The sequence below is a fragment of the Acanthopagrus latus genome, chromosome 23 (genome assembly GCF_904848185.1).
Source record: "Acanthopagrus latus isolate v.2019 chromosome 23, fAcaLat1.1, whole genome shotgun sequence".
In the NCBI taxonomy this organism is placed as follows: Eukaryota; Metazoa; Chordata; class Actinopteri; order Spariformes; family Sparidae; genus Acanthopagrus; species Acanthopagrus latus.
This window is the reverse complement of record NC_051061.1, coordinates 13,144,322-13,169,066: the sequence shown is the minus strand read 5'-3', so window position 1 is coordinate 13,169,066 and position 24,745 is coordinate 13,144,322. Positions and strand designations below refer to the sequence as shown.

At 42.9% G+C, this 24,745-nt stretch overlaps 1 protein-coding gene across 1 annotated transcript; it reads left to right on the top strand.

Moving 5' to 3' along the window:
- Positions 1-1,143: 1,143 nt before the first annotated feature.
- LOC119013643 (nuclear GTPase SLIP-GC-like) lies at positions 1,144-18,343 on the top strand. The gene is made up of 23 exons (XM_037088351.1): positions 1,144-1,491; positions 1,986-2,064; positions 4,134-4,246; positions 4,400-4,447; positions 4,579-4,617; positions 4,932-4,965; positions 5,118-5,210; positions 5,365-5,455; positions 6,739-6,952; positions 7,080-7,265; positions 7,595-7,795; positions 7,886-8,061; positions 9,109-9,181; positions 9,270-9,357; positions 9,538-9,659; positions 15,265-15,438; positions 15,527-15,684; positions 15,868-15,985; positions 16,276-16,384; positions 16,468-16,601; positions 16,911-16,992; positions 17,124-17,181; positions 17,342-18,343. Exons 2-23 carry the CDS (start codon positions 1,998-2,000, stop codon positions 17,373-17,375), a joined length of 2,412 nt encoding a protein of 803 aa, XP_036944246.1. The 5' UTR covers positions 1,144-1,491; positions 1,986-1,997; the 3' UTR covers positions 17,376-18,343.
- The last annotated feature ends 6,402 nt before the right edge of the window (positions 18,344-24,745 follow it).

Below are 24,745 nucleotides of genomic sequence, written 5' to 3'. Positions count from 1 at the left end.
GTTAAATGGTGATTACATCAACAAAGAAGCCAGTTTGACAGCAGGACCATTGTGATCCACCATTGTGTGTGACACCAAGCCTGATACATCGTGGCACAAAATATACCCCAAACATACAACCATTCATCAAAGTAAGTCTTTGTTTAATGTTTGTTTGTTTATTTGGATATGTTAAAAGACAAAATAAGACAATAAAATAAAATAAAAATTATATATTTTAAAATATATATTATATTTGTAAAAGTTGAAAAGGACAGATCAACCCAAAGCTTTTTTCTTAAAAGATATCAGGCATACATTTATGTGTGTGGGTGGTTGGCTTGTGCCTCTGCCAAACACCCAGGAGAGATATTAGAGCTAAATCGCCTGTAGCAGCAGGGCCGAAACATCTATCTTTGCTTTTATGACATCACACTTGTTAGAAATGCTGCCTGTTACTTTCTGACTGTGGAGACTGAGTAACCAAACACTGGTCAGCAGTGGGAGCTATTCTCCCAGAGATGGAGACAGAACACACCAGCTCACCTACTGCATGGCAGACACACAGTTCTTTGCCTCATGTTTTCATTTGCATATCTATTATTCTTTACTTTATTTTGTTGATGGTTTATTTTTCATCCTATACAGCCACCTGTTCAGTACCAAACGACAGACAAACACTTAGCAAGCAGCTTTAAAACATAAGCCTTTAGGAAACATTAAAACATTACATTTTATTTGTTGATGGGTATTTGATTCCATTTCATTATAAGTACATTTTGAGAGATTGTATTAATTGTATTCCAGATTGTATTTAATCACAGTATCTGTATTTGATTTCCCCATGTAAAGTACTGTTGTAGAGGTTTGTTTTATTTCTTTGTCGAGCCTTCAATAAACTTAAATAAATATTATCATTAGGGTATACAGGGTTGTAGAAACCAAACACTGTGAAACGAAGAAAGTCTGAATGCGAAGAGTTTAGATTCAGAATGCAAGATGATAATACTTCTCCCAACACTCAGTTTTAACCTTGACTTCTGTTAGAATCAGATAAACCAGTCTTGTTTATGCAAATCATAAAGCTGCTTTGAATAAAACAAATTCATCTATGACATAAAATAGTTTCAAAGATGGAAAAACACACTTTGATTCAACATCACCCCAAACAACCAGCAGGAGTCCCCAGTGCACCAATAATTAGACAACCCTCTCCTGCCGTTCCATCCTTTTAACGGAGGTGGAAAAGTAACTAAGTACTCTAGCACAGTACTTCAGTGCAGTTTGGAGGAACTTGGAGATTATGATTTCTTTTTTATGTTACTTTGCACTCCAACTCCACTCCATTAACACATATGTAGTAACACATTTGAAGTGATCATGCTGAACCTGCTTCATGGGCAGAGAGGGCAGAACGTTGGCGATGGGTGGAGACGATATAAAAGGAAGAGCTCAGAGTTCATCAAGCACAGGAGGAGTCATGTTCATGCATGAAAGAGGAACAGACTAAATGTAAGTACAATGATATCATCACATGCATCGCATTCAAAACTGAGATTAAAATTAAACATTAGGATAATGTGTCAGAAACTTACTGTGTGTTTCTTTCTGTCATTATTTTGTAGTAATAACAAAGTGATTTATGCAGTTTAAATCTGCACTCTGTAAAGCTCAGCCCCTTTATGTCCTTTATTGCAAAGCTTTTACAGTGGTAGGAGGTGGTGGAGAGTGACACACAGATATTTTAAAATGCTTTCAGTTCAGCAGGTGTTTTCAATGGATAGAATTACATCATTAAACATCCATAAAATGTTCTTTTTATTCAATATGGAAATGGAAAAACATCATTTTTACAAAATTGACTTTTTGATGTCTGTACATGTGAACCAAGTTCAAATTATTACAGTGAAATTAAATAAGAAATTGTCCTTTGGTTAGACTTGTCTTTTTTTGCTCCAAATATCAAACACTGATGATTGCTTGTCTTATGATTGTTTACTTCCTAGTTGCTGTTGATCATGGATGATTATGTCCGCAGCAAATTAACTGAGTGGGGCCTCAGTGAATATATCCAAAAATTTGAAGGTAAAGTATTTCAGTGGGTATTTGTTTATTGTATTGGTGCTGGCTCAGTATTGGCATAACATGGTAAGTATCACACAGAGCAGCAAAGTTCAAAATCTTTAATTCAAAACTAACAGAGGTTGAAACCAGTTAGGCAAGGCAACATTACCCAAGTACTAGACAACTGAAAAAGTCCCAGAATCAGGGAGGGTTCATCCATTTATATTTTTTTGTTTTGTGAGTGGTATCCATGGATAACGACACGTATTCTTGTTTCACAACCCTGTGTTATATAAATGTAAATAAATGAGGCTCATACTTTGCACTGAGGTAATCAGGAGGAATGAGTAGTCAGTGGGTGGAGCAGATCATGTGATGAAACTGGCAGAAGCAGGATTAAAAGAGGGAAGGAGGAGGAGGGTGTGGCTGGTGGTGAGGTGAAAATAACAGGCAGAATATTTAACAGTTGTAACAATTATACATGATTGATTTGACCAACCAACTCTGAGACAACAACTACAGGCATCAAAAAAAAAGCTGAAACATGTTTTTGCAGTTTTTTGCAGACATTTTAAGCAAATAGGAGAGATCAGTGTGAGAAAATTCTGGCAATTCTTGTCTGTGTTCAGACTACAGACCCACTCACAGTAAAAACCTTGGAGAGGAGGACTTAATAAACTTGAGAGCAGCACTGAAATTAAGACTGAAATGTGGCATACAATCAAAAATACAATCAAATAAGTAAACAATCAGGTCAAAATGTTTGTTCAGTGAGGCTCGAGCACTTTTAGAAAAATATTGAATTAATAATGTTTCCATGACTGTTTCACCTTCTTTTAAACATACTAGTGCAGTGCCCGTAGGAAATATGTATTCCTATAGAAAGGTGGGAGGTTAAGTAGCTTTTTCATGGATGGCCAAATGAGGCTGTGTTTGAAGGTGGGACGTCAGGGATATTTAGGTTTGTAGTGAAATCCGATATTCCAGGGTATAATTGACCGTTTTTGACTATTTTTGATCTTGCCATTATATTTCACCTTAAAAACTATTTACTTGGTGTTTTATTATTTTCAGCACAACCTCACATGTGACTGTAATGTTATTTTTTTTTACTGTGAAAACCACAAATGTTTAACAAACCATTTTTTATTACTTATAATGCAAATATAAATTGTTGTTTGCTAAATATGGGCATACATTTTAAAAAAATTACAAAGTTATATGTAACTATTTAGATTTAAATGCAGGCAATGCTCAGGTCTGCTTGAGCTCCTTCCAGCTGACTGAAGAGCTGCACTGCCTGCTCCACATTCAGCAGTCTCCTCATTGTTTTAACTCATTAAACAAAAAACTGACTCCACTACACACTAAACACACTACATAACACATTAACTATACACTTTTTTTTTTTTTTTAACCGTTTCTTCCTGCACCAGACACAAAGCAAACGTGACGGCAATGTTCGCGAAAAGGCGTGACGGACATTATTTACCCTAAGTCCGGTTTAGGACCTGCCGGTGCGTCCGTCGACTGGGGAGGTGGGCCATGGGCTAGCAGCTAGTAGCTAGCTACACATGAACATCCACAGATTCCGATTCCACTTTGTTGTCCTCGTGTATCCGGATCTCCTCAGAACCGAACAGACTCGGTCCGGACTCGTTTAGTCTCATTAATCCACAATCGTCAGTTTAGATGAACAGAACGGGACTGAATCACTGGCAAAATCCCAGTCCAGCTTGCGCAGCTGGAGGTCTAAATCTGCTTGTTGTCGTGGGTTTGAGCTCTGCAGTGATTGGCTCTGGTGCGCAGGTGACTGTGGTGGCTCCGGTGGATAATGCTGCAGAATTTGTAAAGCATTTATGAAATAATTTATTAACGGTATCATTGTAGTCCAAACAAATTCGACGTCACACACCCTTGAACAAAGCAGCAGCCATGTTGAAACTCTCAGGTCAGTCTGATCCTGATCTGCAGAGATATTTGAGGAACAGATACACACACACACACACACACACACACACACACAGATTCCTTGCTTTTAGAGAGAGATGATGCTTGACTATGATTCATGTGACTATTTTTGATTACAGATGAAGGCGTTGATAAGAAAAATTTTCACTGCCTCAACGAACAAGACTTTGCTAACTTGATACCAAAAATGGGACCAAGGGCACTGTTCAGGGAGAGTTTCAAGTTGTTGAAGGTAATGTTCTGCACAAATACAATATACTGTGTGTGGTCTCATTGTATTCCTTATAAAGATATATGTTTTTTTTTTTTTTTTTATCACTGACAGGAGTAACAACAAGTTACTGTATAACATTTTGGATTTGCAACTATTTTGTTTTGTCACTAGGAAGAAGAAAACACAACAAACCAGAACATAATTGAATCTCCTGCTCAGGTAAATTACTGCAACTATTGTTTGAAGCAATTTTATATCTTCTTATTTATCACATTCACACAGGTTGTTTCAATGCATGGTCAAAATGTTACATGGCCATCATCTTATGGTGTTTTTATTTTTAATTACAGCTGCAACAGGAGCGTGAAGAAGTGGCTGAATCAGATCAGGTAAAGATCACACAGGCATTTCATCATTGAATGTGATTCTCCTCCTCATGCTCATGCAACTAAATTATTGATTTGTCCTGAAGCAAAGTCATTTCAAGCATCAAATCACATGTTATTCCCTTCCTGGTCTCTGCTTCCAAGCATTTTATCAAGCTTATCCCAGATTGGCTGAGAACACAAATACAGATATTGTTGTGTGAATTGTAAAGATTTTTGTTCCAGCCTGAAGACCCCTGTTAGAAGGGAAAAGGCCTGTGTGAATATCATTTCTTGATCAAATTATTTTAAAAGTCAACATTCTTATCCATTCTCAGGTTTTGCTGCCCACCAGTGCCACAAAGGGTAAAGGTGAGATACACATTATCTAATGGATTACATATAGAATTCATGCTGATGTTTTAAAGGTAGCAGTATCTTTTAGCTTTGAGTAAACCAGGTTTTAGTATTGTAAGAAGAACATTTAACAAACATTTAATTTTGTATGTTAAAAAAACAAAAAGGAAAGAGGAAGCTGGATTTTCAGGGCGAGTCCAGCAAATTGCTTTCAACACCTAGTAAACGCAAACGTGACAGTGGAGGAGGATCACATACGGGTATTTAAATCACTTAACAATTAAAACATGCTATGTGGTGATAACCTGTTATGTTATATCATTTTTTACTTCACGCGTCATTGTTCATTTCTGTTTACTGGATACTCTGATTCATGGTTTCTACTCAATAGTTCTTAACTTTATATTCTGTCAGAAAAAATACTGTCTGATGTGAAAAATATCATGAACGATGTCAAACAGAGGCTACCTAATCAAGACAACAACAAGCTCATTGAGTTCCTGACGTAAGTACTACATTTATTAAGTTTTCAATATTGAACATTCCTTGCTGTATGAACCATGCTCTACTTTTAAGCTTTTATGACATGTTTTAAACTGGTTGTAGAGTTGAGCCAGTCTCGATATTAGTCCAATGCAGGTTGTAAAAAATACATGCTGACTTATTTTAAGGAGTTCCCCCACTTACCCCCATGCTAAGTCAGAACTTAGAGCTATGTTTCCAACAGTCATAAATAATAACACAAAACAGTCACTTGTTGGTTTGTTAACAATGTTAACAAAACATTGTGGGGCTAGCGGAAAGAGTTAGATACAGTACTAAACTGTTTGAAATGTATGTCACTGAGGACATTTTGATTTTAAAAGTATATTAATAAGCCTGTCCCACAAGTAAACAGAGATGTGTCTGAACTGCATTGAGATTTTATGCTACTGAATTGTTTTGTTTTTTTTGTTTTTTTTTCCTACATTCTTTTTCTGGATTTCTTTCAGAGAGCAAACAATTTTTGTTGGAGTGAAGGCAGCTGAATGGTTTGAAGTAGTTGCTCTGTCACTCATGTTCTTGCTTTGAAGAAAGTCTTAATTAACCAAGAATTCATAACAAATTCGACCTACAGAAGATAGTCAAAAGGCTACCAAAAGATGCATCTTTGTTGATCCAAACCCAGGTCTTCCAGAACTTCAGTGTACCTTGGTTGCTTTTCACATCCGTTCTGAATTACAAAGTCATCTTGAATGCATATAACACACACACACACACACACACACACACACACAAGCACGCACGCACGCACGCATGCACGCACACACACACACACACACACACACACACACACACACACACACACACACACACACACACACACACACACACACACACACACAATGGTATTCACTGCACCTCCCAGAGTCACAGTCAACCTGAAAGTAGCAGCTTTCTTTGTTGTTACAAATATTGGAAAATCTAGAGACTACATAGCTAGCTATCACATTGGCTATATTGTTTGTTCAAATGCCAGAAAGCTCTCAATACACAAAAAACAAAGGTGTTTAGAGGCCACATTTATTAGTCTAAAAAGTAAGTAATTGTCCTCCCATTAAGCTGTCAGCCACTAAATCCACGAAAGAGTGCAAAATTGGTGGTTCCATATTTTCTAAGTGTGCGTCCACAGCAATTCTGATCAAACTGTAGGTTTGTTCATAGAGTAATGTGTTCCAGATTTTGAAACATGCATTGTATGTTTTGCCAATTGATCAATTAAGCCATATTTAAACTCTTATCCAACAGGACTGAAATCAGTAACTTGGAGGAAGACAAGAGAGAGCAGGTTGGCGTCTTTGGTAAAACTGGAGCCGGAAAGAGCTCTTTGATAAATGCTGTCATTGAAAAGAAAATTCTGCATTCTGGAATCATCAGTGCATGTACCTCAGTCATGATTAAAGTGGAGGCCAACACGAAGAATAAAAAGTATGAGGCGGACATTGAGTTCATCACAAAAGCGGTAAAATGAGCTGAATATTTTAATGTCTATAAGCTATTTGAAAAGTTATGATGTAGCCGCACAAATACAGTTGCTGGATATGTCGCCATATAACTAAAGTAAAATGTTTTGTTTTGTTTTTTGTCAGGAGTGGCAATATGAGTTGCCGCCCAGGCCTTGGGATGATGTGGATGAAGACATTGATGAAAAGATGTCAGCAGTGTATGGGGAAGAATGGAAAAACATGTCTGACGAAAGCTTTATGGATAACAAGTATTTCAAAGAAATTCCAGAATTTCTCCAATCTGAGAAGAAGAATTTGACATGTGGATCGGTATGTAAGAAATGAAAATTTTTTTCTTTGTTTACAGAAAGCACTCTTGCCTGAAATGCTGGGATTCTTTAGTCGTTCAGATTTATGTAACGTACACATTGCCAAGCAATCTAGATTTTAAGTTAAAAAAAATGTACATTTTAAAAGTAGTAAATTCAATACATAAAATGAAGTGGTATTGATCCATCTGTGCTCAAAACAATGTCAAATTTAAAATTCTTAGGAAAACCATCACAAACATGTCTTAAGGTCCTAAATGGCATTCACATGAAAACTGAAATGTGACTCGCCTTGTGTTGCTTTTATTTTATTTTTCCTATTTATTGCAGGCTGAAGACCTGTCTGAAAAATGTGCCAGATACACAAGAACTGACTCAACATCCAGAGAAAAAGGCAGAAAGAGATGGTATTGGCCGCTTGTAAAGTGTGTGACTGTCAGAGTGCCGAATTATGCTTTCCAGCATGTCACACTTGTGGATCTCCCTGGAACTTGTGACCGTAACACGAGTAGAGATAAAATGTGGAAAGAGGTAATTTATTTGCATGCACGGCTGTTTACTGTGTGTGCATAGTACTGATAATTAAGTATTTATCGTAACTTTGCTCTAATGCTCCTTCAGGTTGTTGGAAGTTGTTCTACTGTGTGGATTGTGACTGATAGTATTCGACCAACAGCGGACAGAGATGCCTGGGAGATCTTAGAAAGTGCCAGCAGCCTCATGGGAAATGGTGGCGAGTGTCAGCAGATTCACTTCATCTGCACCAAGTCGGATCTTATTACGGATTCCAATAATGAGTGGGTGGTTTAATATGCCATAAGTAGAAAATTAATTAGAATTTCAAAAGTAAACACTACTTATGACTACTTTGGCAGCAAAGAGTTAAACTTGAGTAAACACAAGCAAACATACATGTAATAGTAGGTTTGTAACATTAGACGGTTTGGTATGTATTGATGTTTTTGGATCACAGTTTGGTGCGTTTTTGGTCCAACAGGGAAAACAAAGCAAAAAGAATAATTGAGAAAATGCAAATTGAGAAAATGAAAACAAAATTAGACAAAATAACTTCAGTATGGCACTACTTCAGAGACTGTTGATAAATCTTGCTTCTTGTTTTGGGTTATCAGCACAGGCATAATAGTGTAATTAAGATGTACAAGTGAGGGTTGATGGCACAATAAAAACTCCATAATATTAAATACTGCTTACTTTGTGTAAGCCAATACGAATAACCTGTATTTTCACATTTTTATTGATTTAAAAAGAAGTGATTAACCTGTAGTTTATGTACACCTAAGGGTAAAAAAGGTGAAGGTGTATTTAACAAAGATAGATGATTTAATTTTTCACTGCTAGGGTCAGTAAGGGTTAAGGTGGGTTCAGCCCTGGGGTGCCACCTATCTGTCAACCACACAGTTATTGTTGGATTAATTTATTAGAAGTCCAGTGATTATCACTGTTGCCTCAAAGCACAGTTAATGTGAAAAGCAGCTCCAGAGGATGAGTGATGCTGAGGAGAGGCAGCAGAGGACCAGGGTAAGGTCCTCAGATATCAGTGTGTTTACTTGCAGAGTTAGAGCTCATAAACTGCTGTAAACAAAGCCATTTATGAGACAGACTTACGGTGTGAAGAAATAAAGCCTTAAGGATTAACATCCGGTTGAGACTAATTGGAAAAAAATTGATTTAAAAAGTCTTTTGGAAATTCAGCCAGTAGCCTGTTTTTTTTTTTTTAATTCCCTATTTTCAATTTCAATGCAAAACATGTAACAGCTGTAATTCTTAGTTACTGTTTCCAAATCCTGTATAAATTGTCTCTTGATATTTATATTTTCTAATAGGTCAGCAGCTGATGTTCGTGCTCGTGTCAAGGAAAAAGTGATCCAAGCGTTCAGCAAACTACCCAAAGTTAAGGTGAGTTTTATAGACTGACAGAAAATCTGACACAAATTTTGTCTACACTTGCAAGCCTGTCTTAAAATGTAAACCTTTTTCTTTTCAGAAACATTTCAGAGATGGCTGTATGAAAGTGTTCACAGTGAGCTCTGAAGAGTTCCTGGAGAAAAAACGACTACAACCAGATGAAACTGGTAGGCAAAGTCATTTTTCTTAGCACCCTGTGGATCACAGAAAATGTATAGTTCAAATACAATATTTTGTTTTAGTTTACTTTAACCTCTTTAACTGAAACAAGAATAACTTAATTTTGCCATTGAAATTTAAGTATGTAATATAAATATGTAAGACAAAAACTGCAATTCTTTTTACAGAAATACCCGAACTTCAGGAATTTCTGCAAAATCTCAATAACTGTCACTCAGAAACATTTAACTATGTTTCTGGAGCTTATGGGATTCTCTCCCTGATTAAAGGGGCCAGAAGTAGAGAAGTGGTAAGATAACCTATTTTTATTCATTGCCTTAGTAATCTCAATTGTCATTAATATTGACAGAAAATATCTATAGCAAATAAGCAGGCTAAAGTATGCTGTGACTTATTGTCATGTCTCCTGTTTTTGTTCTTGTTTCTGGTTTTTGGTTTCTTGTATTTGATTTACATATTTGTATCTTGTCTTGTGTTATGTTTTGCTTTTTCCATGTCTTGTGTCTCATGTTTTGATGTTCCATGTCTTGTGTCTCATGTTTTGATGTTCCATGTCTTGTGTCTCATGTTTTGATGTTCCATGTCTTGTGTCTCATGTTTTGATGTTCCATGTCTTGTGTCTCATGTTTTGATGTTCCATGTCTTGTGTCTCATGTTTTGATGTTCCATGTCTTGTGTCTCATGGTTTGATGTTCCATGTCTTGTGTCTCATGTTTTGATTTTCCTTGCCCTCATGTGTCCTTTAAGTTTCTCCTATGTTCTCCCCTCTAGCTCCCTCTGTCTGTTGTCTTGTTCCCTCCTGGTCTGTTCCTCTGTGCTCCTCCCCCTCATCATCACACCTGGTTTCCTTCCTCCTCTCTCCTCACCTGTGCCTCGTCATGTCATTAGTGTCTGTGTATTTAGTCTCTATGTTTCCCCTCACTCTTTGTCCAGTCATTGTATTCTGTTTGATGCTCCATGCTCCATGCTCCATGCTCCATGCTCCATGCTCCTGATCCATGCTCCTGTCCATGTTCTTTGGTCCCGTTTTGGTATGTCTTGGTTTTGAGTTTTTTTTTTCATGTTTATGTTGAACTTTGAATTTTGGTTTGAACTTTGTCTTGATCTTTTGTTTGCTACTTTGCCTTTTGCTCTTTTGGTCTGCTTTTGGTTTTTTTGTAACAGCTTTAAATAAAAGCTCGCTTTTTGTTCTCCTGATTTTGCCTCCGGTGTCACTGCATTTGGATCCACCTTTCCCTTTCATAGTTTTCCCTTTACCCCAACGTGACAGAATGACTGGACCATATAACAAGGACCCAGCAGTGAATGGCCTGGAGATAATCCGTTGGTACCAGGACTTTGTTAATAACCCCACCAGCAGGGCTCGGCAGATAGCGGCTAGCAAACTTTTCTTTCAAGCCTACGACTCAGCCCATGCCTCAGTCACAGCCAAGCTACCAGCCCAAGGCCATGCCTCAGCTCCAGCCTCAGCCCATGCCTCAGCTCCAGCCTCAGCCCATGCCACAGCTCCAGCCTCAGTCCATGCCACAGCCGAAGTATCTCCTTTTTGGGGAACCCGGCTTGCCTTCAAAGTGCCCCCACCGAGAAAGCGACGAGCCCGTCCACGTCCTGGCTCCCTGAAGTCAGGCTCAGGGGCCACAGCCACAGCCACAGCTAAGCACCCAGCCCAGGCCGCAGTCCCAGCCGTAGCCACAGCCGAGCTCCCAGCCCAGGCCACAGCCGCAGCCACAGCCGAGCTTCCAGCCCAGGCCTCAGCCTCAGCTAAGCTCACAGCCCAGGCCGCAGCCACAGCCACAGCTAAGCACCCAGCCCAGGCCGCAGTCCCAGCCATAGCCACAGCCGAGCTTCCAGCCCAGGCCACAGCCGAGCTTCCAGCCCAGGCCGCAGCCACAGCCGAGCTTCCAGTCCAGGCCACAGCCACAGCCGAGCTTCCAGCCCAGGTCGCAGCCACAGCCGAGCTTCCTGCCCAGGCCGCAGCTTCAGCCACAGCCGAGCTTCCTGCCCAGGCCGCAGCCTCAGCCACAGCCGAGCTCTCAGCCCAGGCCTCAGCCTCAGCCACAGCCGAGCTCCCAGTCCAGGCCTCAGTCTCAACCCCGTCGACACCAGCCAGTGGCCCCCAGTCGGCGGTCCGGTCGACACCAGCCAGTGGCCCCCAGTCGGCGGTCCGGTCGACACCAGCCAGTGGCCCCCAGTCGGCGGTCCGGTCGACACCAGCCAGTGGCCCCCAGTCGGCGGTCCGGTCGACACCAGCCAGTGGTTTTCAGTCGGCGGTCCAGATGAGGCCTGTACCTGCACCTCGGTCGGAGGACCGGCCGAGGCCTGTACCTGCACCTCGGTCGGAGGACCGGCCGAGGCCAGTTCCTGCACCTCGGTCGGAGGACTGGCCGAGGCCAGTTCCTGCACCTCGGTCGGAGGACCGGCCGAGGCCAGTTCCTGCACCTCGGTCGGAGGACCGGCCGAGGCCAGTTCCTGCACCTCGGTCGGAGGACCGGCCGAGGCCCACGCCACGCCTTGTTCATGCACCTCGGTCGGAGGACCGGCCGAGGCCCACGCCACGCCTTGTTCATGCACCTCGGTCGGAGGACCGGCCGAGGCCCACGCCACGTCTTGTTCATGCACCTCGGTCGGAGGACCGGCCGAGGCCCACGCCACGTCTTGTTCATGCACCTCGGTCGGAGGACCGGCCGAGGCCCACGCCACGTCTTGTTCTTGCACCTCGGTCGGAGGACCGGCCGAGGCCCACGCCACGTCTTGTTCATGCACCTCGGTCGGAGGACCGGCCGAGGCCCACGCCACGTCTTGTTCATGCACCTCGGTCGGAGGACCGGCCGAGGCCCACGCCACGTCTTGTTCATGCACCTCGGTCGGAGGACCGGCCGAGGCCCACGCCACGTCTTGTTCTTGCACCTCGGTCGGAGGACCGGCCGAGGCCCACGCCACGTCTTGCACCTCGGTCGGAGGACCGGCCGAGGCCCACGCCAGGTCCAGCGCCTGTTCCTGCTCCTCGGTCGGAGGACCGGCCGAGGCCCACGCCAGGTCCAGCGCCTGTTCCTGCACCTCGGTCGGAGGACCGGCCGAGGCCCACGCCAGGTCCAGCGCCTGTTCCTGCTCCTTGGTCGGAGGACCGGCCGAGTCCCACGCCAGGTCCAGCGCCTGCTCCTGCACCTCAGTCGGAGGCCCGGCCGAGTCCCACGCCAGGTCCTGCGCCTGCTCCTGCACCTCGGTCGGAGGCCCGGCCGAGTCCCACGCCAGGTCCTGCGCCTGCTCCTGCACCTCGGTCGGAGGCCCGGCCGAGTCCCACGCCAGGTCCTGCGCCTGCTCCTGCACCTCGGTCGGAGGCCCGGCCGAGTCCCACGCCAGGTCCTGCGCCTGCTCCTGCACCTCGGTCGGAGGCCCGGCCGAGTCCCACGCCAGGTCCTGCGCCTGCTCCTGCACCTCGGTCGGAGGCCCGGCCGAGTCCCACGCCAGGTCCTGCGCCTGCTCCTGCACCTCGGTCGGAGGCCCGGCCGAGTCCCATGCCAAGTCTTGTGTCTGCACCTCGGTCGGAGGCCTGGCCGAGTCCTACGTCAAGTCCAGTGCCCGCTCCTCGGTCAGGGGTCCGGCCGAGGTCATTTATTGCCAGAGACCCTTCATCGGCTCCCAGGCCACCAGCTCCCGGCAAAACTCCGTCGGTGGTCTGGCCCAGGCCCTGGAGGGTTTCCCAGCCAGTGGTCTGGTCACCTGTGGGTCTCAGCCCACGCTTTTGCCGCCAGCCTCCAGCGGGTTCCAGCCCTCGCCTACGCCTGTGGTCCCCAGTCACCAGCCTCCAGCGCTTACGTCCTCGCCATCAGCCTCCAGCGAGTTCCAGGCAGCACCCACACCTTCGCCACCAGCTTTCAGTGGGTCTCAGCCCACGCCTTCGTCGCCAGCCTCCAGGGGGTCCCAGCCCGCACCTACGCCTTTGCCTTCGCCTTCGCCTTCGTTACCAGCCTCCAGGGGGTCCCAGCCCGCACCTACGCTTTCGCCTTCGCCTTCGTCTAGGTCATCAGCCTCCAGTGGGTTCCAGCCCGCATCTTCGCCTTCGTTACCAGCCTCCAGGGGGTTCCAGCCCGCGCCTTCGCCTTCGCCTTCGTCTACGTCGCCAGCCTCCAGCGGGTTCCAGCCCGCACCTTCACCTTCGCCGTCGGATTCCAGTGAGTTCCAGGCCGCTCCTATGTCTTCGTCGCCGCCCTCCGGCGAGTTCCAGGCCGCGCCTACGCCTTCGTCGCCGCCCTCCGGCGAGTTCCAGGCCGCGCCTACGCCTTCGTCGCCGCCCTCCGGCGAGTTCCAGGCCGCGCCTACGCCTTCGTCGCCGCCCTCCGGCGAGTTCCAGGCCGCGCCTACGCCTTCGTCGCCGCCCTCCGGCGAGTTCCAGGCCGCGCCTACGCCTTCGTCGCCGCCCTCCGGCGAGTTCAAGGCCGCGCCTACGTCTTCGTCATCGCCCTCCAGCAGGTTCAAGCCTGCGCCTTTGCCTTTGTCCCTGGACTCCAGTGGGCTCCAGTCCTCGCCTCCACCCTCATGTTTGTTTGGACCTTGGTCCTCCCCTTGACCCCCTCCATCCTCCCGGTTTTGACTCTGGCCCTCCTCCTGACCCCCTCCACCCTCCCGGCTTCATTTGGACTTTGAACCCTAGTATTGAGGGACATCTGGGAGCTGTCCCTTAAGGGGGGGGTTCTGTCATGTCTCCTGTTTTTGTTCTTGTTTCTGGTTTTTGGTTTCTTGTATTTGATTTACATATTTGTATCTTGTCTTGTGTTATGTTTTGCTTTTTCCATGTCTTGTGTCTCATGTTTTGATGTTCCATGTCTTGTGTCTCATGTTTTGATGTTCCATGTCTTGTGTCTCATGTTTTGATGTTCCATGTCTTGTGTCTCATGGTTTGATGTTCCATGTCTTGTGTCTCATGTTTTGATGTTCCATGTCTTGTGTCTCATGTTTTGATGTTCCATGTCTTGTGTCTCATGGTTTGATGTTCCATGTCTTGTGTCTCATGTTTTGATTTTCCTTGCCCTCATGTGTCCTTTAAGTTTCTCCTATGTTCTCCCCTCTAGCTCCCTCTGTCTGTTGTCTTGTTCCCTCCTGGTCTGTTCCTCTGTGCTCCTCCCCCTCATCATCACACCTGGTTTCCTTCCTCCTCTCTCCTCACCTGTGCCTCGTCATGTCATTAGTGTCTGTGTATTTAGTCTCTATGTTTCCCCTCACTCTTTGTCCAGTCATTGTATTCTGTTTGATGCTCCATGCTCCATGCTCCATGCTCCATGCTCCATGCTCCTGATCCATGCTCCTGTCCATGTTCTTTGGTCCCGTTTTGGTATGTCTTGGTTTTGAGTTTTTTTTTTCATGTTTATGTTGAACTTTGAATTTTGGTTTGAACTTTGTCTTGATCTTTTGTTTGCTACTTTGCCTTTTGCTCTTTTGGTCTGCTTTTGGTTTTTTTGTAACAGCTTTAAATAAAAGCTCGCTTTTTGTTCTCCTGATTTTGCCTCCGGTGTCACTGCATTTGGATCCACCTTTCCCTTTCATAGTTTTCCCTTTACCCCAACGTGACACTTATCAAATCAGCATACAGTATATGGGCATTTAAGCCAGTTATTATAAGATGATCATATTCACCAGCAACAGAATTTCATGAATAAATAAACACTAATATATATATATATATATATATATATATATATATATATATATATATATATATATATATATATATATATATATATATATATATATATATATATATATATATATATATATATATATATATATATATATATATATATATATATATATATATATATATATATATATATATTGGAAAAGTTGGTAGCACTGTTGTTTAATGACATTGAATACTGAATGTGCTTTTGTAATTTCAGGCTGGCAAAAAAACCAAAGTGTGCTCAGAACTCAATGAAAATATGAGGCGTGAACTCCATAAAGTCCAAAAATCCATGGATGACACTTACAATGCTTTCAGAAAATACCTTAGCAAGGGAGTTGAAGACTCAAAGAAAAGATGCCAAGAAAAGTTGATGTTCGAATTAAACCCTGTATGTAATTTAATTATAAGTACATTACAGATTTTAGTCTTGATATAAATAATTCTAACTCTTAATGTTATTTTTTGTTTTATTTCAGAAAGGAGTATCAGGTCGAGGTTTTCACAAGATCTTAAAGTGTGTGGTTAGGAATCATGGCACCTACAAACCAAAAAAATCGAAACAAATCAACCTCAATGAGACATTGGCTTCATGCCTGACTGACAGCATTGATGAGGAATTCAGGAAGACCTTCCCGTAAGAAATAAATTAAGGACATAAAGCCATTTATCAGCACCATTTACAATACATGGAGAATGTTTAAATAACTCTACATTATGCATTTATACAAATTATATGATACATACATATAAATTACATTGTTTAACAAAAAAAAAAATTGTCAGTGCTCCTGGAAACATCTCAACTTTCATGTTTCAGAAATGAAAGAAATTGCGAGCCATTCAACGGGGTCATCAATGCGTTTTCACTGGACACAAACAGCCTGATTGAGAGGTTCACTGATGTCACACTCCAACTGATATTTCTCAAGACAGAGGTAAAATATGAAAACACTATCCTATCTGTTATTCTGGTGTCAAGATGTTTTTCCATGTTGGGGATACATCAGGAGAAGAGTGGGCAATCAATCAATTTTATTGATAAAGTCCAATATCACAGTCACATTTTTTCACTGGGCTTCATCTAAATCAACCCAACTTGATCAAATTTGTGACTGAAGATTAAACATTGAAGAATTTTAAATGCCCCTTTGTATATTCTTGATTAGTGTCTTCTTATATTATTTCATTTTTATATGTGATCTACATTTGTTTTTCTCTCTCTTAGGAAATGAAAATGAAAACAAAACTCAGCAAAGAAATCCGTGATCGTAAGAAAAAGATCTACAACAGTCTGACAGAGGAAATTGAGAAAAGCATGAGAGAATGCTATAAAAGTAAGACAGAAGATCACGATGCATACGTCCTATTAAAATACACATTTACACCATCATGACAGCGATTTTCTGTGTTATTGTAGTAGCAGCTGGCTTCGAAGGAGAGGACACACTGAAAAACATGAGGGAGACTATTATGAAGCATGTGCTTTCTTCAAATCACAGCATGTTTGAGCAGGCTAAAGAGGAAATTTTGAGCCGCCTGAGAGACTTAATGGTTTGTCACATTCTATGTAATTTCATACAATGATGATTATGATGATGATGATGATGATAGTTGTACATGTTGTGCTGCAAATCTTAATCTTTATTCAAGCTTCTAGGTCATCATTATTTTTTTTTTCATATTCAAGTGGAATTATTGTCATTCATTATCAGAAAAGATTATCCATTAAACTGTTTTGCCCAATTTCAGCAGCCCTGTGAACACACATGTAAACAATAAATTCACATAGGATAAAGTTTATCATGGATGTACTCTTTGCCATATGAGTGATAATTAATGAAGTTTCTGATGCTGAATTAGGATGAAATCCTGAAGACACTGAAGGAAACAATGCAAAAATCAATCGAGCTGTCACTCAAGACAGATGATTACCCACTGCCAGGTAAAGGACAGTCAGTACAATAGTATATATATGTTTATTGAAATTAATGTCAAGAAATTCCCAGTGTTGTTGATGGTGGATTTGTTGAAGACTGGGTTTTTTTTTATTATTATTATTTTGCTTGTTTTTAGATTTTGAAGAGGAACTTTCAGAAGTGGAAAAATACTACAACAACTTGAAGAAAAGCCAGTAAGAAAAAACACCAAAGATTTGGTAAAACTTCTTGTTGAAATGTTCATATGATGCGCTGACTCTAACCTGTTTTGAATAATGCTACCAACGTATATACTTACAGTAGCAGCTGATAGCTGTTCAATGTCTCATTTTGTCTCTCTGGTGGATGTTTCAGTTTTGCTCAGTGGGGAGAAGCAGCAGATGCCTGAGTACCAACTAAAGGTCCCTGCAGACCTGATGCATAGAGACAAGAGGCCACTGAAATTTGGCTTCAACCATTTATGTCAAGTTGTTATCCCTGTACTCTTTGAGGGTTGTATGTTGAGTTTGCTTGTTATGAATTTCATTTCGGATTATTTATTTATTTTTTTCCCTGAAAAGGACATTGTCGCTTTTTAATTGACTGAATCAGAGGCGGACAGAAAATGTGTGTGTGTGTGTGTGTGTGTGTGTGTGTGTGTGTGTGTGTGTGTGTGTGTGTGTGTGTGTGTGTGTGTCACAGCAAAGTTCACCAGTCAGATTTAAACCAGGGACATTGTGGTTTCATTGTACTGGTCCTAACCACCGCAACATTATCATAGAGAGACATTTTGTTTTTCATTTTTTCTCGTTCTTGAGTACATGTTATATGTTATTTATTCATGCTCTTATTTTGAGTTCAGTAGTTAAGTTTTTGTTGAGTTTAATGGTTGATTGGGATCAACGCACTGCAATTTAAATGATTCTTTTATTCATGGGTGTCATTAAACCCTTGAACCTTGATTACAAGCTATAGGCTGGATATGACATGAACATCAGGCTTTTAAAACAAATGATCATGAATGACTCTTTTGTCTTAATGCTAAATAATTGTTTCTGTGTGTTCATATATGAGAAATAGAGAGAATTAGATGATAGTGATTTTTTTTGTTTTAATCTACACTGATTTTGAAATGCATAGATGGACAGACAGGTGACAAATGAAAACCACAATGAATGCATGGAGATACATGACAAATGCAGAAATGTTCTTACAGGACTCGGGGGGTCATTGATTATTTTTATGAAAATGGAAATGATGTGAATAAATTGAACACCTGTTGGAGACAGTTCCAGACATCCTTTAAAGTGTCACCAACCTTTTTTAGATTTTGTATGCTGTTCAATAAAGTTCTCTTCTGAGTAAAAATGCCACTGATTGGTTGTGTTATTTATTGTTAATGTTGTCATTAAAGCACCCAAAAGCTGCTCAAGGTTCTCCCTGACATTTGTTTTGATAGTTTTTGGTCCTCATTTTGTCAATAAAACTTCAAAACTTCTTTCATACAGGGCAACAATGTTCAACTTTTTTTCTGATGAATATCAATCTTCATATCCAAACATGTTTAGTTGAGGCATGTTGTTATTCATTTTAGAATAACGGTAGCTGCAGGTATTTGTTCATGTTTGTTCATGTTAACAAACTGCCACTTGCTGCCTGCTGATGCAAGAAAATGGAACGTGCTGACTCATAAATAGGGATGGGCCACAAGAGGATTTTTTTTTAATTCTGCTTATTCAGCCTAGTTGATTTATAAACCAGAGATAAAGAAATGTGTGATTGCTTAGAGGAATAATATGATATAAGTGACATGACATCAGGCAACCAACAGTGTGTCTAACAGGTGGTGAATCTGATATTCTTTAGGGTTAATTCCTCTTTAAGATAAATAGTTTGCATCCTTTTTACATGGATTTGTCAGTTTTCAGTGTATGCAAGGCTTGAGTGAACACGGAAAAATATATATTAGAAAATATATATAAAGAAATGACTTTACTGAAAAAGTTATGTGATACAATACAACACAGTAACAGTAATTCCATCTGAAAGTGGCCAAATGGAGAGGAGAGCCCAGACAAAATACTTTTCACATTTAGTTAATAGGTTTCACGGTGAAACAGCAAATGAGTAAAAAAATCAGCCCGAACTGATTGGTGTAAAAATATTTTGCAGGTATCATCCCCAATATACCTGTTATTATGATTCAAATAACTCCTACATTATCACGGAGCGGGTGTGATGTGTGGAGCAACAACATTGCCCAACAGCTATAGTTGGAAAAAAGTTGTTTTTTTATGGAGAAAGACTAAAGGCAATAATAAAGACACAATAATTACTGTCTTGAAAACAAAAGAAAGAAACTGATAAGTTCTCAGTGTAGTGTCATTGTCTGAACTGCTACAATACTACATGTGTTGTTTCATTTCAGACTGGTTCAAAAATCAATAAGAACCATAGAAGAGGCTTGTAAGGCTCTTGAAAATGGCCTCGTAGAGGAAGTTGAAAAAAATCAAAAACAACAAGAGGTGATGCTGTTCATATTGAAAACTAATTTCATACAAGACAACGATGTTTAGCTGTTTATCTGACGAATATCAATCTTCGTAACCAAACAGGTTTAGTTGAGGCATGTTATTAATTTTGGAATAATGGTAACAGCAGGTATTTGTTCATGTTTGTTCTTGTTAGCAAACTGCCACTTGCTTCCTGCTGATGCAAGAAAATGGAACATGCGGACTCATAGATGCAGTGGCGGTTCGACACTGAATTACTCCCCGGGCGAGACTCACGCCGAGCGCCCCCCCCCCCACGACCCCCCTACCCAAAAAAAAGGCCACTTTTTGCACAAACATGTAATTTTTATTAAAACACTATAAATGTTACTTTTAAAGTGCACAAACCTGTATAAATAATTTATTTAGCTTAAAATACTTAAGTAACAAGAGCAGAGAACTATAAAAATATTAAGTAAAAACACAAATTTGAAAATATTCACTATATAAAAGTGACAAACATATAGCTTACAATCAGATTGGAAAAGACTCCCCAACACTGCCAAATGACAATGAGGCAATTCTGCACAAAACAGTGCACGATAAAGTGGCAAATGTATAGCTTATGATCTAAAATAAAAATGTAAGAAGAGCAGAGAACAATAATACAAAATATTAAATAAAATCACACAAATTTGAAAATATTCACTATATCCATAAAAGTGGCAAATATATATTTCTGGAGACATGGATAGGTGCTCTTCCTCAATGACAGTGTCACAGCGCGGTGAGGTTGTCTTGTCTTGGGGTCTGTCTTGTGAACTTCCTGTTTTATTTTGAAATTAATTCTCCTCTCGTTTCAGGTCACTTGCCCTTCCTCTTGTGTCCCTGGTCTGACGTCATCCCTGATTCCTGATTGTTTCCACCTGTGCTCCCCTCCCTCATGTGTATAAAGTCTTTGTCTTCCCCTGTCTCCGTGCCAAAGTATTTCGTCTTCATGTCGTATGCCTAAGCCCTTTGAATCCACAGTCTTGATCGTCCTTATGATAAGTATTATTCTTGGTTTATTTATCTGTATTTTTTGCCCTCTCTTGAAGAGTGATTTTTTGTTGTAATTTTCTGGTTAAGGTTTTGTTTGTAATTTGAGATTTTCTAGCCCTTTTGGTTTTCCTCCTCGAGAGTGAATTTTTGTTGGTTAATTTTCATAAGATAGAATAGATAAGTTTAATAGCCCTTGTGCTTCCTCTTCGGAGTGTATTTTTGTTGTAATTTTCATACTTTGATTTTGATCCTAGTTCAGTGTAGTTATCCTCCTGCGGGAGCGCTTTTCGTTTTCTGTGTTCTATGTTGTTTGTCTTGTGTCTGTCTCAGAATTTTCATAGCTTTTTGTTATCATTCATTCCTGAGAGTCAAAGAATCAGATTAATAAAACTTGATTGTACTTCTGCCATACTGCATCTGAGTCCTCTTCTTTCGTCCAAGTCTGACAGTATACTTTGGCCAGCTATGGACTCAGCAGAGGCAGAGCGACTTTCAGAAATGCTGAGGACCCAGGAAGCTCGCTTAAGTCGCCAAGAAGAGTTCCAGACCGCCATGGCGGTCAACATGGGACAAATCTCCGCCCAGTTCCAGGAGCTACTGGGACAACTCGGCCGCCAAAACCAAGCCACCCCGAACGCGTCCCCTCCAGCCCACCCGGAAGTACTACCACCATCCGGAGGGTCCTCCTGCAAACTGGCGCCTCCTACTCAGTACGACGGTGAGCCGGGGCTTTGTCGAACCTTTCTGATAGACTGTTCTATTCACTTCGAGTTTATGCCTCAAGCTTTTCTAACAGACCGCGCCAAGGTGGCGTTCATGATTTCACACCTGACAGGACAAGCTAAAGCTTGGGCATCGGCGGAATGGAGCCGCAATTCCGCCGTGTGTGACACCATTGCCGGATTCCAGGCGGCACTAACCCGGATTTTCGACCCTGTGTGTACCAACCGAGAGAAGGCTCAGGAACTCAGCTCGCTGAAACAAGGAACAGACTCGGTATGTGACTATGCCATTCAGTTTCGCACGCTAGCAGCCGAAAGCGGGTGGAACAATGCAGCACTATACGACATATTTCTGAAAGGCTTGTCGGTGGAAATCCAAGATTTGCTGGTGCCGTTGGATTTACCCACCAGTCTGGATGCACTCATCGCCCTCGCTATTCGCACAGACAACCGACGAAGTCAACTCAGACAACACAGCCGAGAGGAGTATACGACACTACGAGAATCAAGATGGCTGACTCCACTACGATCACCTCCAGAAAAGCCCCATTCTCGCTCTGACGAGGAACCTATGCAGCTAGGAAGAGCCCGACTATCCCAGGAGGAGCGACAGAAGAGACGCCAGGAGGGAAGGTGCTTCTACTGTGGAGAGACCGGTCACCTCGTCAGCACTTGTCCAGCCAAACGGACCCCGGGGTTGAGTTCAAATCAAGTCGCTAAAACTGCTGTTCGAGTGCTCACACAAGTTAAGTTAAATTCACAGTTTGAACTGGATGTACTGATTGACTCAGGAGCCAATGAAAGCTTGATGGATTGGCATCTAGCTAAGAAACTGAACATTGACTGTGAACCCCTAGCCACCCCCATTCAAGCATGTTCTCTTAACGGAGCAGACATTTTTACTATTTCCCATATAAGCAGCCCGGTTAAATTGTCTATTGGGAACCATCATGAAAACATTCAATTCCATTTATTCACCTCCACCTCTCACTCTCTGATTCTGGGGCAACCTTGGCTTTTTCATCACAATCCCCATATCGACTGGAAGAGTGGTCAAATCAGAGAATGGGGGAAAGACTGCGTCGAACACTGCCATACTGAACCGGTCACTGAAATAAACCTGTTCTCCACTAACCCTGTCTCTGACGCAGAATATCCGGACCTGACCTCAGTCCCGAATTGCTACCATCATCTCCAAGAGGTTTTTAATAAAACCAAAGCCCTTTCTCTCCCTCCTCATCGACCCTACGATTGTGCCATTGATCTGATTCCTGGCTCTACGATCCCTAAGGGGCGTCTGTACTCCATCTCCGGACCAGAGAAAGCAGCGATGAACGACTACATCTCCGCGTCTCTGAAGGCCGGACTAATTCGCCCATCATCATCGCCCGCGGGAGCCGGTTTTTTCTTCGTGGGTAAGAAAGATGGTTCGCTTCGCCCATGCATAGACTATAGCCCACTGAATGAAATAACCATTAAAAACCGTTACCCACTCCCACTGATGACTTCTGTTTTTGATCAACTACAACAAGCCAAGGTGTTCACGAAATTGGATCTTCGCAACGCCTATCATCTGGTCAGAATCCGAGAGGGAGACGAGTGGAAGACCGGTTTCAACACACCCAGTGGACACTATGAGTATTGCGTGATGCCTTTTGGACTGACCAATGCCCCTGCTGTATTTCAGGCCATGATAAATGATGTTCTCCGAGACTTCCTGGACCAGTTTGTCTATGTGTACTTGGACGATATTTTGATTTATTCTCCAGACCTTGCCACGCACCAAGATCATGTCGCCCAAGTTCTCAGTAGACTTCTTGAACATAAATTGTATGTAAAAGCTGAGAAAAGTGTATTTCATGCCGAGACTGTCTCATTCCTGGGCTTCATTGTAGCCCCTGGAAGAGTTCAGATGGATCCGGCTAAAGTTAGCTCTGTAGCCGAATGGCCCACCCCAGACAGCCGCAAAAAGGTTCAGCAATTCCTCGGATTTGCTAACTTTTACAGGCGGTTTGTCAGAGGTTTCAGTGCAATAGCTGCTCCTCTCCATGCTCTTACCTCCACCCAGGTGCCGTTCAGATGGAGTCCGGAGGCAGACAAGGCGTTTCGAGAACTCAAGCACCGCTTCACCACAGCTCCCATCCTCACCTTACCAGACCCCCAAAGACAATTCGTGGTGGAGGTCGATGCCTCTAATGATGGGGTTGGAGCAGTCCTATCCCAGAGATCTGAAAAAGACGGCAAGATGCACCCGTGCGCATTCCTGTCTCGACGCCTATCATCAGCAGAACGGAACTACGACGTTGGCAACCGAGAACTGTTAGCGGTAAAGCTAGCATTGGAAGAATGGCGACATTGGTTAGAGGGTGCCGATCAACCTTTCATTGTCTGGACCGACCATAAAAATTTAGAATTTATCCGTAAAGCCAAAAGATTAAACTCTCGCCAGGCCAGGTGGGCGCTGTTCTTTAATCGTTTCTCCTTTACTTTGTCTTACAGGCCGGGATCCAGAAACGTAAAACCAGATGTGCTGTCCAGACTCTTTGATCCCGAGCCTAAGACCAAGGAAACCGAACCCATCCTGCCACTGAATTGTGTGGTAGGACTGGTGACTTGGCCTATAGAAAACGAGGTAAAGCAAGCTAATGGTGGTGCTCCGTCACCTCGTGGCTGTCCCGACGATCGTTTGTATGTACCCGCTGAGCTGCGGCCACAGGTGATTCATTGGGCTCACACCTCACTGCTTTCATGCCATCCGGGGGTCAAACGCACCATGTATGTCATCTCCCGGAGGTTCTGGTGGCCCGCGATGGAATCGGAGGTCCGGGAGTACGTAGAGGCTTGTTCGGTCTGTGCTCGAAACAAGACGTCTTCCAGAGCACGCACTGGCTTACTACAACCACTTCCCATCCCATCCAGGCCATGGTCGGATATCTCTTTGGACTTTGTCACAGGGCTCCCGGTCTCACAGGGAAATACTACGGTCCTCACGGTGGTGGACCGTTTCTCAAAGATGGTGCACTTCATCGCACTACCGAAACTACCGTCAGCCAAAGAGACAGCCGAAGTCATGATGACACAAGTTTTTCGTATCCACGGATTTCCAAAAGACATTGTTTCAGACCGGGGGCCCCAGTTCGTATCCAAGTTCTGGAGCGAATTCTGCAGCCTGATTGGAGCCACAGCCAGCTTGACCTCAGGATATCACCCTGAAGCGAACGGCCAGACCGAACGCCTTAACCAACAGTTGGAAACCGGCCTCCGATGTGTGGTACACCAGAACCCCTCGACATGGAGCAAACACCTGGTCTGGGTTGAGTATGCACACAATTCATTGCCCACCTCAGCTACAGGTCTTTCCCCTTTTCATTGTGCTTTTGGTTATCAGCCACCCTTGTTCCCAGACAATGAAAAGGAAGCGTCGGTACCCTCAGCCTACGCCATGGTCCAACGCTGTCGTCGCATCTGGGCAGCCGCCAGACAGGTTCTGATCCGCCAGGGAGATCGGGTGAAAAGATTTGCGG

Coding starts and splice junctions, on each gene's coding strand:
- LOC119013643 (XM_037088351.1), top strand. CDS start 1,998: ATGGATGATTATGTCCGCAGCAAATTAACTGAGTGGGGCCTCAGTGAA. Junction 2,065..4,133: donor ATATATCCAAAAATTTGAAG/GTAAAGTATTTC, acceptor TTTTGATTACAG/ATGAAGGCGTTGATAAGAAA. Junction 9,358..9,537: donor ACTACAACCAGATGAAACTG/GTAGGCAAAGTC, acceptor TTCTTTTTACAG/AAATACCCGAACTTCAGGAA.